Source organism: Sylvia atricapilla, chromosome 14 (genome assembly GCF_009819655.1).
Source record: "Sylvia atricapilla isolate bSylAtr1 chromosome 14, bSylAtr1.pri, whole genome shotgun sequence".
Classification (NCBI taxonomy): Eukaryota; Metazoa; Chordata; class Aves; order Passeriformes; family Sylviidae; genus Sylvia; species Sylvia atricapilla.
This window is the reverse complement of record NC_089153.1, coordinates 1290048-1306075: the sequence shown is the minus strand read 5'-3', so window position 1 is coordinate 1306075 and position 16028 is coordinate 1290048. Positions and strand designations below refer to the sequence as shown.

Below are 16028 nucleotides of genomic sequence, written 5' to 3'. Positions count from 1 at the left end.
GAATTTTCCTGGGATGGGAAAGGACGGAGATGGTTCAGTTTCCAGGAGGAGCAGAGAAGGAAACTGCTGCCAGATTTTGTTGTTTCTGGGGATGCCTTTGCACAGAGGGTCCCACTGACCCAGAACTGGGCCCTGCTTGTGTCCCTAGGCTGGGGCAGAGCCGTGTCCTCCAGAGCAAAGCTGTCACGAGCAGAGGGGGGCTGTGACAGGAGTGGCCCCTGCAGTGATGGCACCAAAGCCTGCTCAGGGACTCCTGCCCAGGGCGTGGAGTTGTTCTTCAGCTTCACAATGCCTCAGCAGCTGCAATTCCTCTCTTTCTGTGCAAGAGTGATTGTGCCCAGGTAAACACTCCTTGATCCAAGAAAATGTATAAAGACCAACATGAAGCATTTTTTTGAGTTTCTGTGTAATTTCTGTGTGGATTTACCCTTGCCCTGATTCTGTGTACAATGCTCATAAGCTCATATCTGCAGGTTGAAGCTTTCAAGCCTTTAGCAATGATTTAGTGGTATAGGGGTGCTTCCTCTATTTCAGCATGAAATTCTGAGCTATGAATTAATGGGTTGTATTTATTGTGGTAGGACTTGTGATTTTGGTTTAGGAGGCTGATTGCAGAGCCCCTGATTGTCAGGGTGAGGTGTCTGCAAACCCCACACAGAATCAAGCACTCAGACCAATCTTTTCTTGAACACGGTGGGTTTTTTCATTCCTTTCCTCCTGCCCTTAGCCATTGGTAGAATGTCACAGTGAAAATAGAATAGAGGCAGTTGTTCACTCATAACATGTTCTGGTTTGTTTTGTTTCTTCTGCAAGGCTGGGCAAGGTTGACGTTGATGCAAATTCATTCACATCTGAGGAGCTCAAAAAGGCCTTGGCTAAAATGAAGGAAAGTGAGAAGGCAGAAAGGAAGGTGAGTTTCCTGTTTCTAAAGCAATGCACAGTGCAGGGATGTGAACACACCCTGTTACACACTGCAGAAATAGAATGGTTAAAATGATTGCTTGGAAAACACTGTGCAAACTAATCTTGTGGTGAATATGGACCTAAAATACCTTTGCTAACCTGTTAGTGATATTATTCCCTGACTTTTCTGTATGAATCTATGATTCTGTGAGTGGTTTGGGTTGGAAAGAACCTTTAGAGCTGTTCCAGTGCCACCCCCTGCCATGGGCAGGGACACCTTCCACTATCCCAGGCTACTCCGAGCTCTGTCCAACCTGGCCTTGGACACTTTCAGGGTTGGGGCAGCCAGTGTTCTCTGAACAACATAATTTATCTGTTCCAGTGCTGCTCAATTCACAAAAATGTCTGCAGACTCCAAAGGGAACTGGATTGCAGCTGACATTATTTACAGAGGGGGTTACCTTCCCTTTCACTACTCTCCTTGATTTCTGTTTCCAGCCTTGTGCCCTGGATAGCAAAGACCAAATGGCCATGGTGAAGCAGGGCCTGAAGTTTCCTTACACAAGCTCCAAGTTGTCCCTTTAGTTACAAACAATCCATAACCCGAAGTAAATAGGTGGGATGATGTGTGACTCATGAGGTGCATCACAGCCTCTCCGTTCTCCCCCTCAGCAGCATTTCTTTAACCCTCACTCCTCCTGCTGTCTTGGTGTTGGCTCACTTAAATGAAAACTGAAAGAGGAGTCAAGGCTCCAAAGTTTTGGTGTCACATTCTCTCCCTATGTGGCAGCAGGACATGATTTCATTTGCTGGCAGATTATTTCCATGGCAGTGTTGCTGATTGATTGCAGGGCTGCTGGAAAGGGCTGCTGGAAATGAGGATCATTGAAATGCAAAAATTAGTGATACCCTATTAGGTGAAAATAAGCCATATTTTAAAACCCCCTGTTAGAATAGCTTTTGTCCCAGCAACTGGGCTAAAAGCAGCTACCTCTAATGGACCTAAAGTATTCCATTTGCAGTCACTCCTGCAGAGAGCAAATCCATCGTTAAAGGCTCTTTGTCAGAGGAAATGGAGTTACACTGAGCCCCTCTGTGCTCCAGCACAGGCAGCTCAGGGTGCTCAGGGTGGGGATGGGCTGGGATTCATTACCTGTGGTAATTAATCATTCCATTGACACAGCTTTCACCTCCATTGCTCACTTGGTTTTCCCGATGGCTCCAGGACTCGGCTTCTGTTCCCTCATGGGGAGCAGAAACCCTCCAGCTGGGGCTCACTCTGCATACAGACACATCTTGGTGTTTGTGACAAATCCCTTTCAGAAGAGGCTCTCTGCCTTTCCCCTGTCCTTGGGGCAGCCCAGCTCCAGCCTGGCCTCTCTGCTGCTTCTGTCCCCTGCAGCAGCAGGCTCTGGCCCCAGTGCCACCAGTGCTGATGTTCCTGCACCTCTGGGGCTCTCTGAGATCTCTGACAGATCCTTTCCTCCTCACCACATGTTTTGTGTCAGCTGTCTTGGTTCGGGGCAGCCCTTGGGGTGACGTTGCTGCGAGGGAGATGAGCTGTGCTCAGGACAGGCTGTCTGCTGGCCAAGCCCTGTGGACAGCACTTCAGCTGCCCTCAGCTTATCACTGCTCCTCCTGCTTCCCTTTCTGACAGCTTCTGTCCCCACACCTCTCCCTGGGAGACAGAGCCATCCTGGAATGTGGCCAATGCTTGGAATGGTGAAAACATCTTTGTCTGTGTCAGAGATCTCCTTGGAGTCACTGGGCACTTTGGGCTGGGTGGGAGCCCTGGAGCTCTCCAGCCTCATGGTCAGTTCCAGAGAGGTTCAGCTGTAAGATCAGGGAGGTGGCTCAGGGCGTTTTGCAGACAGGTTTTGAGAACATCCACTTGCAGGCAAACGGAAGAGCAGTGCTGCTGCCTGCTTGATGTTGAACTGAAAGGAAAAGGTGCACAAATAGGTAGAAATGGTGCACAAATGCCGTATAGATGTAGAAGTGGTGCCCAAATGATCAATAGATGGAGAATGGTGTACAGATGCTGTATAGGTGTGAAGTGGTGGACAAAGCCCTACTGCTCCCTCATGCTATGGATATCTCACAGGTAACTGGGTCCCTGGGCTTCTCAGAAGGACCCTCCAACTGCACCTCTGATGCACAGCAGTAAATCCATTGGCACAGAGAGCCAGGTTCCCTTTGTGTAAATCTGGGGCTGGCATTCCTTTCTGTGTCTGTCTTGTCTCTCTTCATCTCCTATCTTCACATCTGGTTTCTTCCTTCTGTTTCCAAGGCCCGAGAGGAAGAGGTGAGGAAGAAGTTCCGGCCCATAGAGCAGCTGAAGGAGGAGTTTGAAAAGCTGAACATGAAGATAGAAACAGATTATGAAATTATGCTTAAATTAATCAGCAAATTCAACAGCTCTGCCTCCACGCTGGATGAAAAAGTAGCGGCGCTTTATGATCTCGAATATTATGTTCACCAGGTAACAAGAATGCCTCAGTAACTACCATGTAAAATCCAGGGGATATGGTGTCATAAGCAGGGTTTTATTTTTCTTATCGGTATCAGGTAATACAAATTGCTTAATTACCATAATCCTGGGACAATAACAGACAGCAGAGGACTAGTGCAGGCTTATTTTATATCCAGGTTGGAATTAATCACTGCTTGTGCCAGGAGCCAGCAGTCTCCTAGCAGTTGCCTGATTTGTTGTCTGTTCTCAGACTGGTTTTCTTATCCTCTCTTTCTCCTCTTTTATCTGCTTAATGTTACAAAGTGGGGTTTTAGCTGCCATTTTTGGGTAAGTAGAGTGGTGGCTGCTAAGACAATAATTATTTTCTCTCTGCTTCCATGGAAAGCTGCCGTGGTTGAGGGTAGGTGCCCTTACATCAGTTCACAGAGAATGTCTTTGTACCAGGGAAGGCGACAGCCACCCCAAACCCTCTATTTTGTCTTGGTGTGAGTAAGCAGTGGCATGTAGAGCCTCGCCGTGCTAATGAGCTCTGTGTGAGGGTGAACATATTTCCTGGCATCTCGCTTCCTCGGGTTTGTGCTCACACTTTCCCCCCTCCCTCTGATCTCTCTTGCTCTGCTTTCAGCTCACACATTCCTACCTCCCCTTGGATGCAGCTGCAGGCACAGAGCTCTGCTCCCCCGGGCTTGGTCTTCCTTGGTGCTATCCCTGGGAGGCTGTCTGGGCATCCAGCCTCTGCTCTGCCGTGTGGGAAGGGACTTGGCTTCTCCCTCCCCAGTGAGTGGGAGAGCCTGGAGTGCACTGGGAGAGTTTCCAGTGGCACTTTGTAATTTCAGAGGGTGAATGGCACAACCTTTGGGAGGTTCCAGTGCAAAGCCCTTTCACTGGAACAGCACTTGTTGAACCGAATGTGGTATTTTGGGGGCAGGTAGCTGAAGTGTTGCTGCTGTGAGAGAGGGAGTCCACATGCCAGCTGATAGAAGTGCTATTTCCAGGGCTCTTTGTCTTGAATTTCCACTCTGAATGCCGTTGTGGGCATGCAGAGGCTTCCTTGCTGTTTGTTCTCCCTGCTTTTGTGTCACTGACAGCATCTGTGTGACTCAGAGAATAACTGTGAACAATGGGCACCCAAAGACCTTCATATTTGTACTCGGGGCTAATCTTGCCTGATGAAGGGTGCCAGAGCATCAGGCCAGTGCTAAAAACCAACCCCCAAATGCCCTGGGATGCTTTGGATTCCAGCATAACTTGGACTATTGCAGCAGAAAATCCTTGCAGCACAGGATGGGGCAAACAATTTCAGAATGGCAGAGGAGCAGGGACTGGAGCATCAAAGGGAATCACATGCAGCATCAAAGGGGTCAGAGAGGGGGAATGGCAGGAGGCTGGCGGGAGCACAGAGGCTCTTTGTGCGCCGATCACAGCGCTGCTCTGTGCCCGCGCTGTCGGGGCAGATGGCTGGGCAGCACCTTCTCGTCAGGCAGGAAGCTGATAAGAAATATGACTTGTCTCTAAGCCAGCATGGCTTTTCCTCCTCTTTCTTCTTCCAGTCAGTTGAATGCATCCAGAGCATTATCTCTGTTTGGGACTGACTTTAGCAGCACTGGCTTAATGTAATTACTGAACAGCAGCCAAAGGACGCTTGTGCCGCATAACCCTGGAAGGGCTGAACTGTCAGGACTGCTCTGCAGCGAGTCACAGCTGTGCCCTGCCGGGGGAGCAGGGCATCCTTGCAGGTGTGAGTGGCCCAGGCCACGTGTGGGGCCACTTTGCTGGTCCCACCTTGCCCAGCCTCCATCACAGCAGTACCGTGCCATGGCTTTTCATAACTGTTCAGCTCCTGGCCATCCTGCTGCTGCCTCCAGGGCATGGGATGCCCTGTGGAGTGGAAAATGCCATGCCCTGGAGGGTGTGCAAGCAAAGGCTGCTCCCTGCTCTGTGTCACAGTCAGGGTCCCCCCGGAGCAGTGGGGTGTGGGGCAGCTCGTGCCTCAGTGTGTGCTGTGGAAGCCGTGGCCAGTGCCCAGCCCGGGGAGATGCTCTCTCCTGCTTTTGAAGAGTCAGCCCAAGGGCTCTGCGATTGCTCAGCTTTTTGTTGCCAGCTCTGCTTTGCTTCTCCTCAGCCACGATTCAGCTTGGCATGTTCGGGAGCCCGTCTTGGAGAAGGAGCAGGAGGGTTTGGCTTGCTGTGTTGTCTGTAACGCATAAAACCCAAATGCAAATGTGGAGAGGGCAGAGCGTAACTCATAAACAGCATTCATGGTGCTTGCACAGCAGTGTGCCGAGCCAAGACCCGTTCTCAGGCATTGCAGGCTCTTTCTCTCAATTATTTACTCTGCTTATCTTCCTCTCTCCTCTCCTCTGACATGCTACACCATCTCTCTCTGCTAATTTCCTCTCCATCGCGTGCGGTTGACATGCTGCTTTCCCTCGCTCTTGTTTTCTAACATTTTCTCTCTCACCTTCCCTCCCTATTTTCTTTCTCCTCCAATTCCAACCTGCTCCCTGAATAACTGCTGTCATATTTGCTCTTCTCCCATCCCTCCCCTCGCCTGCTTTGCCTGTGTACTTTACTCAAGAGCTCTTTTGATCTTTGGTTTTTCTTCTGTGCCAATTTCAGTGGACTGAAGCGAGGTAGGAGCTGCTGCCTCACAGCATCCGCTGCTCCCCAGAGAGGTTAATACCTTCAAGTTGTTAAGTTTGGGGATTTTGTTGGTTTTAAAACAGTGAGTGAGGGAAGGAGCTCTCATGACAGACTGGTTAAAAAAGATAAATACATCTTCAGAATAAGCTTTACAGCACAATTTGTATTCTGCAGTTGTGGTGTCTCGCTGACGCTGGGGCAGCACGAAGGACTCTGGTGCTGCTGAGGTCACAGCAGTGGCTGGTTTTACCACACCAGGTGCTGGGTGCAAACTCTTGCCTGTCCATACATTCCCTCTTGTGCAGAATTCAATGTCCAATTCCAGCACTAAACCAGTTTTTGCAGAGGCTGAGTAATAAAAGGACCCACTGGCAGCTGAAATTGGGTTGCTGCATAGATGTCTTTGTAGACAAAGATGGGTCTGCAGAAAAGTGAGAGGTCTGGCAGGCCTGGTTTATAGGAACAATTAAAAGAACAGCATCTGAAAGGATACAAAAGCTGCTGCAAATCCTGAATCAGCCCTAGCAGACCTGCAGAGAGCAGCTTTGCAGAGGGACAGGTGGGTATTGTCCCGTTGGGGAGCAGAGATGAGCTGGAGCTCCCCAGGTCCTGCTTTGGATGGTAACGACAGACCTGTAGGACACAAAGCTTCTTCCTTCTCCTGAGTACCTGAAATATCTGACTTAGGGCCAGTTTTGATGAAGGTACATGGTTGAGATAAATATAACACTGAGCATGAAGTCATTGACTAGAAAAGTGTCCCACATGCCCTGCACGGCTTGTGGTGTTTGTCCTGTCCCACCCCATCGGGGGGTGGGATTGCCCTGCTGATAACTCGTTTTTATATTCTGTTTCCATCTGCCAACGACTGCTGTTGTCTCCCTGTCTTTCAGGGAGGAGAAATGTCGAATTTCTAAACCTGATTTTTCTGTGCAGGCAGTTCTGAGCATTCATCAGATCCCCTTTTAAACTAAAAAAAAAAAAAAAAAAAAAAAAAAAAAAAATCATTGAATACCAAAATGCATTGATTTGACTTTGGACTGAATTTTGTACTTGAAGTACTTTGTGCTGTTTCTCTAAATTTTGTCTCTGAGCACTCAGAGCCTTTTCTGATCTCCTCTCCAAGAGCAGATGCCTGCTGGGACTGTGCCTGGCTAGCCCCTGATCCACTTAGAGCCAGAGGCTGATGAATCCCCACTAATGTGTAAACTTTTCCCTCCTGGGCAGTTAATCCATTACTGTTTGCTTAGAAAAGTCATTGTGGGGCTGCTCCCTGGGGAAGCTCCTGGCTGACCCCTCCAAGCAGGGACTGGCTTTTTCTTTCCTTGTCCAAGGGAAGTTGTTGGTGGAACTCATGGAGAACTTTCATGCTCCTCACTGTGATGCCACCTGTGCACCCTGTTGGTGCTGACAGGCTCCTAAACAGCCCTGACTCCTGGTGCTACAATTACAGCATCAATTAATTAACTGCATTTGCAAAACATGCAATTCCCTGGGTCCCCAGTAAAGGCCTGCTCAGGGGAGAGCAAAGAGCTGGAGTTTTTTGACATCAGCAGCTGTACTGAGTTTTTGAGACCACCTGAATTACCAAAATACGTGCCAAGAGCAGTTTTGATAGCTAGAATCAAAGTATTTGAGTTTCCAGCGATGCCTTCTGTGTGTGACCATGTGCTCCCACGAGGACACTGTGCCTGTGCAGCCGTGACATCTCTGCTCGTGGGCAGGACTGTGTACAGCTCAGCCACAGCCATGCCCTGGGAAACTCTAGCTGCTTTTCAGACTCCATGCTGGTTAGAGCAGAAGGGAGGGGGTGCTCTGGGTGTGAAGGGAGGTGTTCTCCAGGGGCTGGAGGTTTGTGCTGATGGGACCTGCTCTCTCCCAGGTGGACAATGCCAAGGATTTCCTCTCCATGGGTGGGCTCCGGCTGGTGATCGAGGGGCTGAACAGCAGCGAGGCCTCACTGAAGGAACACGCTGCTTTTGTCCTGGGAGCTGCCTTGTCCAGGTGAGACCTGCCCTCAGCTGGGCTCCGTGCCTCTCTTTGCCTCTCTTGGTTTATTTCTGATAGCAGAGACTGAGAGCTGTGTTGTGACACACCACGAAACTGTCTTGTCCCCTGCCTCACCCTTGCAACAGCCATTATCTCTTCTCCTCAGTGTGTCCTCATCTTGCTCATCTTGGACATATCCAGAAGTAATGTGGTGTCAAATCTATGGTTGTTTCGTGATTACCCTGGGCTCCCTGTTTGTACAAAGTCCAAGGAGGGAATAATTCTCCTTCTCTCCCCGTGACAGCCCTCTCTGGGGGAAGATGTGAAAGAGGGTACAGTTGCAAGCACCTCAGTGAACACCTTAAGTCCTTCCTCTTCCTTGCTCCTGGGCTGCTTCAGGATGGCAGGATGCTGATTTGAGCAGCTCCCATGGTCTTTAGAGTGGTGTTTGGGCCCCGTGGACATGTGCCTCTGACATCAAAGGGGTGTTGATTAGACATGGGGTCAGGAATAGGGTCAGCTGCCAGAATCCAGAGGAGACTGACATGCAGGATGTTTGACCTGCTCTGCTTGATGCTGGGGCATCCTGTGCAGTGCTGCAGGAGGTATCCTGTGGGCTCCATGGGTTTTCTTGGTGCCCTCTTTTCGATGTATGGGTTTTGGGGCTTTGCAGGGGCTGTGTTGCACATTCAGAGGCTTTAGAAATGCATTGGATGGACTCAAACTTCAGAATCAGAAGTGGAGAGTGAAAATTGAAGGTCAAGACTGTTTTATCTACATATTTCTACACCTAAAAATACAGTCACCTTCTCCAGCATCGTAAATTATTTATGGCTTAGTCTAACACATGGTCCACAGACCTGCATTTATTTGGCAATCTCATATGCAATGCAGTTGGCCCTCAGCGTGTGTGGAATGATGGGGCCTCGTGGACAGGAGCAGGTACCCAGATTTATACTAGGAAAGGATCCAGCTTCTAGTCTGAAACAGAGCCTGACTTAGTGATGACAGGGAGATGCATCAGAAACAGCACCTGCTCTTCATATTCTAGGGTATCTCAATCTTTGAAACAATACTGGAGTGCTTTGCTCAGGTTCTTTGGTAGCACGTGGACTCCTAATTATATGTTCCATAGAGAGAAGATCATACAGAGGGTCTGAAAACATTTGCAGTAACTTGTGAAATGACAGGATCTGTTAAAGAGCTTCTTTCCAGATGTACATGGAGTGACATGACATGGTCAAGACTCTAAAAATTCATTGTCTCATGGTACATGACAATGTAGCAGTGGCCACAAGAGTCACACTTCTGTGTAGTATTTCTCACTCAAGTGCAAAAATCTTTGGAGAGAACCTCTCATCTGATATGACAACATTAGACTGCTTCTTTGCAAACTTGTGGACCTTTTTTCTTTGAAGGACATTCTGGCAGATGGTAATTTGGAGTGGTTTGGATGATACATTGTCTGAGAGCTCTGTTCCAAAATGTGAGGGATATTATGCCTTGGTTGGAGTTTGCTTTTTCTCCCCTTGCTGTGCTTAAGCTTCCTCAGTAGACACCTACATGCCAACTTGTCTGCTGTGTGCTCACCGCTTAATTCGTTTGTTCATACATTTTCTCAGCTTACTCCATGCTCTAGTTAAACTGTCAGGGGCATTTCAGGTACTTCACACAGCATTTTGTGTTTTTCTGAAGGCTTGTTGTTTATTTCCTTCCCTCATGGCTGTTCCTGGGAGCCTTAGAGAGGTGGTAGGGCTTTCCAGTAAATTCCCAGAGGTGTCACAGCTCGCTGGACTGCAGGGACATGATCTGTCCTGTGCCTGTGTGCCTGGGGCTGGTGTCAGATCTTGTGCTGGATGCTGAGCCTGGGAAGAGGCAATGGTCTGCTGCTCACCAAATGGGTCTATGGCCACCTCCCAGGTCTCTGCAGCCAGGCTGGCTCAGGCCAGCGGTTTTGAGCCAGGCAAACATTCCCAGAGGGCAATCAGGGCATGATGACAAGCAGCTCCAGAGCCTGGCATGGCAGGTCAGTAACTCCTGGCACAGTTCAGTCTGGAAGAGGGAGTTTGGCGTTGTCTGTGGACAAGTGTTTAACACAGGAGGAAACCACTGGACACAGAGCGATTCCAGATGTGCCTGGGTCACATCCAGAACTTTTCAGCTCTCAGAAACACCCAGATCTTCTCCAGATTTGCATTGTCCTTAACTCTGCTCAGGTAGGGAAGCAGGTAAGGGATGGAACAAGCAGCTGCAGCACCCAGGTCCTGCCTGCACGTGGTCCTGCCAGGACCTGGCTCAGAGCTCTGGCTGTGCTGGAAGCCCATTGGAATAAAAGGGTTTTCCAGGGGAAACCAGGGCTCAGCATCCTGAGCCAACAGGCCAGGGGGCTGGCCAAGGCTTGGATCAGTAAAGGCAGGAGGAGAAGGCACAGCAGGGCCAGCTCAGGATTTCTCCTTCCTGATATTGCTCCTATTCATTTGGCTTGAAGCAGACTTGAGAAGCAGCCATAGAACAGCATGATTTGGACCTCGGGGCACAGTGTCCTGGGGTCCAGCTGCCAGGATCTGACCTCCTGGCATCCATCTGCCTCTGTGAGCCTCTGCCACAGGAGAGGCAGATTTCTTCACCTGACAGGGAGGAAATCAAGGTTTCATCTCATGTTTCTCTTATATGTCCTTCACTTCAGGCATTTGGGTTTTAATTGCTGAGTCTGTGACCAAATCAAACATTGTTCCATCTGGTGGAGTTCTCTGAGCAGTGCCCTTATTGCGAGTCTAAAACCTCATCACACTCTTACTGTTTTTAAGCCTTTAACAAAATGTTTTTCCATTCAGCAGTTTGCAAAAGTAAACTTCATTTGAACAATCCTCAAGTGCTCTGATTGCAAATAAAAGTTAAATGCACTAACAAAAATAATTGCTAGGCATGTGGGGTTGTACATTTAGGTATCCATAATTCACTAACAGTATATGCCAATACACAGCATTATCTGGATTTCCAGTGATTGCATTAGCATAAAAGCATGTTAGCATTTATCCCATGGTACGAACATTTAAATATATATAAGTATGAAATATTAAGATCCAGCATTTTGGAGGCAAGTGAAACTACTGTCTGTAAAATGTTCCTGCATATTTTGAAGGTACACTCCAGTATCTTCGCATGACAATCAGCATTCGCACCATTGGGTCCAAACATTACAAAAATGTCAATGTTTTATGCAAAGAGGAGCTATATTAAGCTAAAAAAGATTGCTGATGAGAGAAAAGTGTCTTCTGATGTCCTCTGAGCTATTTACAGGCAGCATCTCCCTTTGTTCATGGCACAGCCAGGCCTCTGTGCAATCTGTATCTCCATGTTTCACAAGACTGGAAATGTTAGCCAGAAAGGATTATGCTTGTGATTAAAACCTCCATTTTTGAAAACTTTACCTACAGGAAATGTTTTTCCACGCCAATAATTTAAACATTTTAGTATTTTGTAATAAAGGGATTTTTGTAATCCGTTTAGAAGGGGAATAATAATTTATGTTGAATGCCTTCTTCAAGCCTTATCCCAAATGTTCCCCATGCGCTTAGGGGTGAGTTGGAGGTGAAGATGAAGAGAAATTAAGCTGTGGGACCTTCAAGGCAAAGGGAAGCAGTTTGTATTTCACAGAGATGAGGCAGAAGGCTCAGAAGGTGAGATTTTGGCCTGGCCAAAATGGGGAACTGGGAGGGCACACACTTGTGCAGCTGCAGTGAGAGACTCGTGGCATTTTGGCCAGACCTTTAAAAATGCACCCAATGGGGTGGCCAGGGACAAGGATGTCCCACTGATGGTCTGAGCTGACATTTGCCACGTGTCCTAGAAGGGCACGGGACAGTCCCAACATGGCCTCTGCCCACAAGCCCAGCATTGCTGGGCTCCCATTCTTCCCTTTTGGCCCTGAGTGCTAAAGTAATGTCACAGGACTTGGCAAAGGCTTGAGCGTAAACTCATCACTGGTGATAACTGAAGCATGATCCTGTAGCAACACACAGGAGTTTTCCATGGATTGTCTTAGCTGGTTCCCAGAGATTAAACCCCTTAAAGGATGACCATGTCTATCCTGAATATCCCATTCACCATAATTTGTGTTACCCAGCTCCGAGGCTCGTTCAGAGCTTGCCCCACTTTGGTAAAGCCAAGGGAGGCACAAAACATGTGTTTGCTTCTCAAGAGGAGCCTCAGAGAAGCTCCCTGAGTTATGGGCTCTGTTTCCTCCTGCTGTGCTGGGGTGTCCAACAGAGCTCAGCATCGTGGGGCCCACCTGGTTTTGGTTCTGCTTTTTCATAGTCTTTTCTGAGGGAAGAGGCATGTGGGAATGCTGTCTCCTTGCTCTGCCCATCAGTCCATTTTCCCAGAGCACAAGACTTCCCAGCTCTGTTGGAGAAGCAGCAGCTCCTCCAGGACGTGTCTGTCAAGAGGAAAGAGCTTCCACCAGATTTAAGGGGTTTAAGTTAGGTCCAGCTGTGCACTGAAACTGGTTGGTGCTCACTGGTGTTAAATAACACTGAAGCCCAAGCAATAAACCCGGGAAAAGTAAAATTAAAGACCTTGCTTCGATGCTGTCTTGTAAGGACATAAGAATTTCTGTGCAGAGGAATAAATCTGGTTAGCTTAACAAGCACTGTCCCTACCCATTTATTTCCAATCCATCTTCATCCCTTCTTCCTCCAGCTTCTTCTTTTACATCCTGCAGTATTTGCCCATCTCTTTATCCACTTTACCTGATTTTTTCAGTGGCCCTGTTTGCCCACACCATGTGTTTGCCATCTCCCAATTCCAGCTCCACTCCTTGACTGCTTATAATTTCTTGCTTTTTAGATTGTCTCCTCTATTTTTATTTGAACTCCTGACTTGTGTGGAGTTATCAGCCTCACTGCACTTAATTTCAAGTTAATTTGATTGGGTCACCTCAATTTTTTTTCTGTAATGATAATGAACTCAACCTATTTAGCCTTTCCCCATTATGAATAACCTTAACAAAAACTGCAGTGCAGTATAAATGGGTGTTTCATCATTGTGGTTAATTACACAGAAGAATAAATCCCTAAACATTTTTCAGCCTCTGAAATCTAACGAGGAAGTGTAATTAACAATTAAAGAGTAAACTGCCATCCTTGTGCTCTCAGGAAGACAAGGAGGGAAAAGTTTAGAGTCCAAGGTTTGCTCCTGGGTTTTTGGGGAGAAATTTTTGGGGCAGTGCTGATGGCTGGAAGTGGTAGAGGGCTGGTGTGAGGTATGTTTTCCCCAGGTGCCTGCAGCTGCTGGAGAGTTGACAAGGTGGGATGGACACCTTGGCCTCAGCCCCAGTGACTGGGTTTAGGCTGAGGACATGGACCTTGCTGTAAAACATGGGAATTCTGGATTCTCTCTGGGTTCTCTGTGTGAGAGGACACAGGGGTGAAGCAGTGAGGATGAACTGGGAGCGTTTGGCCACACATCCCACGCTGCAGTGAGCTCCCACGGCTCCCCCAGCGCTGGGCTCCACTGGCTTCTCCCACTTCCCTGGGGCTCAGGCCTTGGACCTTGTCCTCCTGTGTCCTTCACACGGCAGTGGGTGCTCCCAGAACCTGCAGGGTCTCCTGAGGCCCCAGTGCTGATGTTCTGAGAGCTGTGGGAGGTGTCCTGTCCCACAAACACAGCCCCATGGAACAGCCAGTGCTGCCCAGGCTGTGACAGGCATGGGGAGCACCAGGAAGCTGCTCCAGCAGAGTTTCAGCAGCGAGGGAAAGACCCATCACAGCCAGCTCATGCATTATATAAAACATGTTGTTTCTGTCTCATCGTGTTTAGTAAATGGTCTCTGCTAAAGCCTTTGAGTTATTGTGGTGGTTTCCATTTAAAATACATGTTCAGGCTGGTTACCTAATCACTTTCTGCCAAAAAAACCAGCCCAAACTTGCTGTTTCCTAGCGCAGACGTGGTTCTGGACACAGCATGTAGCTGGACACAACATGTATTCCTCTGTCTCTTCAGCCACTATTTATTCATCCTTCTTGCTCAACTACAACTCCCTGGCAGGAGGGTGGAGCCAGGCGGGGACTGGTTTCTTCTCCCAAGTAACACGCAGTAAGACATGAGAAAACAGCCTCAAGTTCTGCCAGGAGAGGTTTAGATTAGGGAATTTTTTTCACTGAAAGGGTTGTGAAGTACTGGAACAACCCCGGAAGGGTTGAAAAGCCACGCAGATTTGGCACTTAGGGACATGGTTTAGCAGTGAACATGGTGGTGTGAGATTAATGGTTGGATTTGATGGTCTTGGATGTTTTTTCCAGCCTAAATGCTCCTGTGATCCTGTTTTTCCTGATTTTCTGTTTATCCTTTTTACTACAGCCCGTACACTCTGCTAATGGCTTCACAGGCTTCGAAGATTTTCCTTCCTGAACACCCACATTATTCTCCTGACCTGCTGTGACTCACCCAGGTCTTGGCAGGTTCTCTGCATTCCCTCCAAGCAATAGATGCAAAAGACTCACCAAGAGGAGGCATCTGCATCTGCTCTTTTCAGGGGCTGTGGGAGCCTGTCGCAGCCTGTTGTTGTGTGTTTCAGAAGGGAGCTTGACAAAGTGCATTGAGTAGAACAAAGATGGGGATGACTGGGAGGTGAACAACAGGAGTGGGAAATGCAGGATCCAGCCTCAGTGAGGACCTGCTCCCAGCAGGTTTGGGGTGGACAGAACTGACCCTTATGATTGCAGCCTTTGTCTGAGCCCCTGTGGGAGGATGCCAATCCCATCTCTTCCTCTGTAGATCTTGCTGTCTGCACTATCCTACCCCTTCCTGCTGGTGGCTTTTGCTGGATTTCATTGCCAGCTGGCAGAACTGAGCTGTCAGAGGGATGTTGGGGGGCTGCCCTTGCCTCTTGTGGCCTCTCTTCTGGATTTAGCCATATTTTTTTCACCCACTCCTCTCGTTGTGCTGAGGAGAGGGCAGCAGAGCTTTCATAGGAGGCAAAATAACATAAACTGGCAACTGCATGCTCCCTTGGCATCCAAGAATGGCCCTTGGCTGTCCTGACTGAAAAGAGATCAGCCTTGTTTCCAGGCTGACATTTTCCAGCCTACCTGTTCTCTTAATTCAGTGCTTTGATAAGTTTTCTCTCATCTGTCTATTCATGTGCTTAAAGATTCATTGAAACAGGTGATTATTCATCCATGCAGACAGTTCCTCAGGCCTTCCACCAGATTGCTGCCAACCTCAGCTGCTTCGAGGCTCTCCAGGTGTTTGAATGGGATGATGAGAGAAAACAACAGCTTACTGGAAATTATCTCCTTCTGAAGAAACTCCTCATCGCTGTTAACTACCTGCTCTTCCCTCAGGTGCTGACATTCTGTGTCCTCTTGTGAGCTGGGTTTTGATGTCCCTTTATTTCAGATGATCTTCTTTCTGCCTGAGAGGAGATGTCCGGCAGAGGCCCTGGGAGCAGCCTGGTGTGTTTTGGGAGGCTTGGCTCCCTGCCTTGGAGTGCAGCCCTCGGAGCCCTGATGCTCAGGGCAGCTGTCTGTGGCCACCTGATGTCCCCGGGGAGCTGGGCCAGTGGCAGTCCCCTCCCTGAGGGCAGCTGGGAGTCCCCACACGAGCTGCAGAAATACTCTCCCAGCCGCTTCCCACTGAGGCTGGGCCCCTCGATGCCACTGCGGGAGCCCTGAATAGATTTGAAAACTAATTTGCTGCTCAGAGCATCAATAGATGTACGTCACTTGTCCTTTCTGCTGCATTTAATGAGTTTCCAAGGTACTGCAGCCAGTTCCAGAAGGCTGCCATCAAAGGATCTTGGCTTCCATCAGAAGCCTCGTGCCCCTCAGCGCTCTGCACTTCTCACGTCTCACATGTCTCTTATGAATTCAACGCAGAGCACATTGTATAATTCCTTGCAACCATCCTTTCCAGACTGTCTCTCCTGGTTTTTTTCTTCAAAGCTTGAACACAGGGGGTGGGAGAGAGGAAGGGCTCTGCTTGCGGTGAGGTGGCATTAGCTGGAGCCCAGGTGAAA

General features: G+C 48.7%; 1 protein-coding gene across 3 annotated transcripts in view; it reads left to right on the top strand.

Moving 5' to 3' along the window:
- SIL1 (SIL1 nucleotide exchange factor) overlaps nucleotides 1–16028 on the top strand; it is a 93565-nt gene that overhangs the window by 53074 nt on the left and 24463 nt on the right. For 2 of the 3 annotated variants that reach the window (XM_066328873.1, XM_066328874.1), the window contains 3 exons: nucleotides 814–910; nucleotides 3194–3385; nucleotides 7902–8023. In XM_066328873.1, the coding sequence (XP_066184970.1) occupies nucleotides 814–910; nucleotides 3194–3385; nucleotides 7902–8023 (411 nt within the window). The remainder of the gene's footprint in view (nucleotides 1–813; nucleotides 911–3193; nucleotides 3386–7901; nucleotides 8024–16028) is intronic. The other variant, XM_066328875.1, reaches the window with a different exon arrangement.